General features: G+C 35.1%; 1 protein-coding gene across 1 annotated transcript in view; it reads left to right on the top strand.

Moving 5' to 3' along the window:
* LOC106527012 (tyrosyl-DNA phosphodiesterase 2-like) overlaps nt 1-2,121 on the top strand; it is a 6,278-nt gene that overhangs the window by 2,423 nt on the left and 1,734 nt on the right. Inside the window, exons 2-3 of the mRNA XM_014021763.1 lie at nt 245-339; nt 411-529. Of these exons, the coding sequence (XP_013877217.1) occupies nt 245-339; nt 411-529 (214 nt within the window). The remainder of the gene's footprint in view (nt 1-244; nt 340-410; nt 530-2,121) is intronic.

Here is a 2,121-nt window from a genome sequence, read left to right as displayed (position 1 = left end):
GCTATGAACGCTGTGGCACAGCCAAAGATTTTATCTTTAATGGCCTTTTTTATAGTGTTCATTACTTTTACTTTTATACTTTAAGTAGTTTTAAAACCAGTACTTGAGTAAAAAGCTCGAGTTGATACTTCCACTTCCAAAAAATTATTTTTAAACTCTAGTATCTATACTTCCACTTAAGTAATGAATGTGAATACTTTTGACACCTGTGTTAAATTATCCACACTGTCATATTTTCTCACAGATACTCTGCTGATGTGGTGCTTCTTCAGGAAATAGTCCAACCCTACATGCGCTTCATGCACAGACGTCTGGCAGACACATACACTTTCATTAAAGGTATCCTGACCCAAGAACAGCATTTCAAACACTGTCCCTTTGACTGATGCTCTGTGTCGTAATGTTAACAGGTGGCGAGGAGGGTTATTTTACTATGATGCTGCTCAAGAAGTCACGACTCACTCTGCTGAATAGTGAGATTGTCATCTTTCCAAACACTCATATGGGGAGAAACCTGCTCATTGCTCAGGTTTACTAATATTTACACTCTAAACAAATCCTGAAGTCTATCCATGTGATGTTTTTCATAACAACAATTATGAGAAAATTGTGCAAAATTTAAGTAAAAACTGAATGGTCGACTCTCTTAAACCCATATTTGATTCAGAGTGGAGCATTTGAAAATCACAAAACTAAGAAATAACTCTTTAAAAAGAATGGTAATTTTAAATTTAATGAGAGCAAGACTTCTGTAAAACGTTCTTCCAGGGGCAAGAAAAAGCTGCAGTTCTGGCTCCTTTTAAACTGGATGAAATCAGATGCTCTACAGGGGTATCAAACTCATTTTCACTGAGGGCCACATAAGGGTTATGGTGGCCCTCGAAGGGCCGCTTATGATGAAACTTTGACGGTTCATGTTTAACTTAGACTAAACAGTGTTTTAACACGTCCTCTTTTAGACACTGATAAGAACTAAGTGTATGACTGACTAAATCTGAAATAAATACAGAAATATTATTAAAAGTAAAGGCAGATTTAGCTTATGGTTGATACTGACTTTAAAACAGCTTATTTTCAAACATTAATACTGTATCCAACTAAATTGCTCAGCTACTTAAAGCCAGGGCCACAGTCACATGGGCCTTGTGTTTAACACATGTGCTCTAAAACCTGTATATACTTTACTGCATTGATGGCATCTTCCCAGATGCATAAGTGGCCCACAGAGGCACTAATGCACCTCCATAACATCAGAGAGTCAGACTTTAGAACTGTAGACTGATTACAGGCTGCAGGCTGGATGTTCCCTCTCCTCTTTAGTACAGAGGACATGACATCCATGGTTTTCAGAAGGACATTTTAAATTGGAATTCAATTGACCACAGTCCATTTTAAATGAGCTTTGGTTTTGAGAGGAACGGCAGCGTTTCTGGATGATGTTCAAATATGGATTCCTTATTGCATGATAGAGCTTTGACCAAAAATTGTGGACACTATATTTTATGATTATGCTATAAATTGTAGATAATGTGATATTTAAAGTTTTCCTAATTTTCTTTTGAGAACCAATAATTGTTTCACATTTTAGACGCAGATTTTCAATGTTGAACCCTTTTCAGTGGCGAATCTAGGATTTTTCTGAGTAAGGGGCCATCAAGGAGCCACAATATTCATAGAGGTGCCAAGTCTTGGTTCAACACCCTTTCACATAAATACCCAGTGTATACATTTTACACTTCAAACACTTGTAATGTAATGTAATTATTTTTTAAAAAGATACCACTTTACAATATGGCTCCCCTTATAGATGACTTTTAAAGAGTTTATAGATAGGTTATTAATTAATCTGTAAACACTTTAAAAATGATTAATATGTGTTTATTATGCAATAATTAAGGACGAGAAAGAGACAAAATTGTCCAGTTTCATCTGTTAATGATTTATGAAGTGTAAACTTTACAAATGAATTAATAACCTATCGATAAACTCTTTATAAGTCATCTATAAGAGGAGCTTGATTGTAAAGTGGTACCAAAAATCTTGCACAGTAAATTCTCCTCACCAGTTTTTCACACATTTTACTGAACATAGATGAAATATTTTCAAACACACAACATGTGA

The sequence above is a fragment of the Austrofundulus limnaeus genome, unplaced genomic scaffold (assembly GCF_001266775.1).
Source record: "Austrofundulus limnaeus strain Quisiro unplaced genomic scaffold, Austrofundulus_limnaeus-1.0 Scaffold305, whole genome shotgun sequence".
Taxonomy (NCBI): domain Eukaryota; kingdom Metazoa; phylum Chordata; class Actinopteri; order Cyprinodontiformes; family Rivulidae; genus Austrofundulus; species Austrofundulus limnaeus.
The sequence above is the reverse complement of the archived record's forward strand: the minus strand, read 5'-3'. Positions and strand labels throughout refer to the sequence as shown.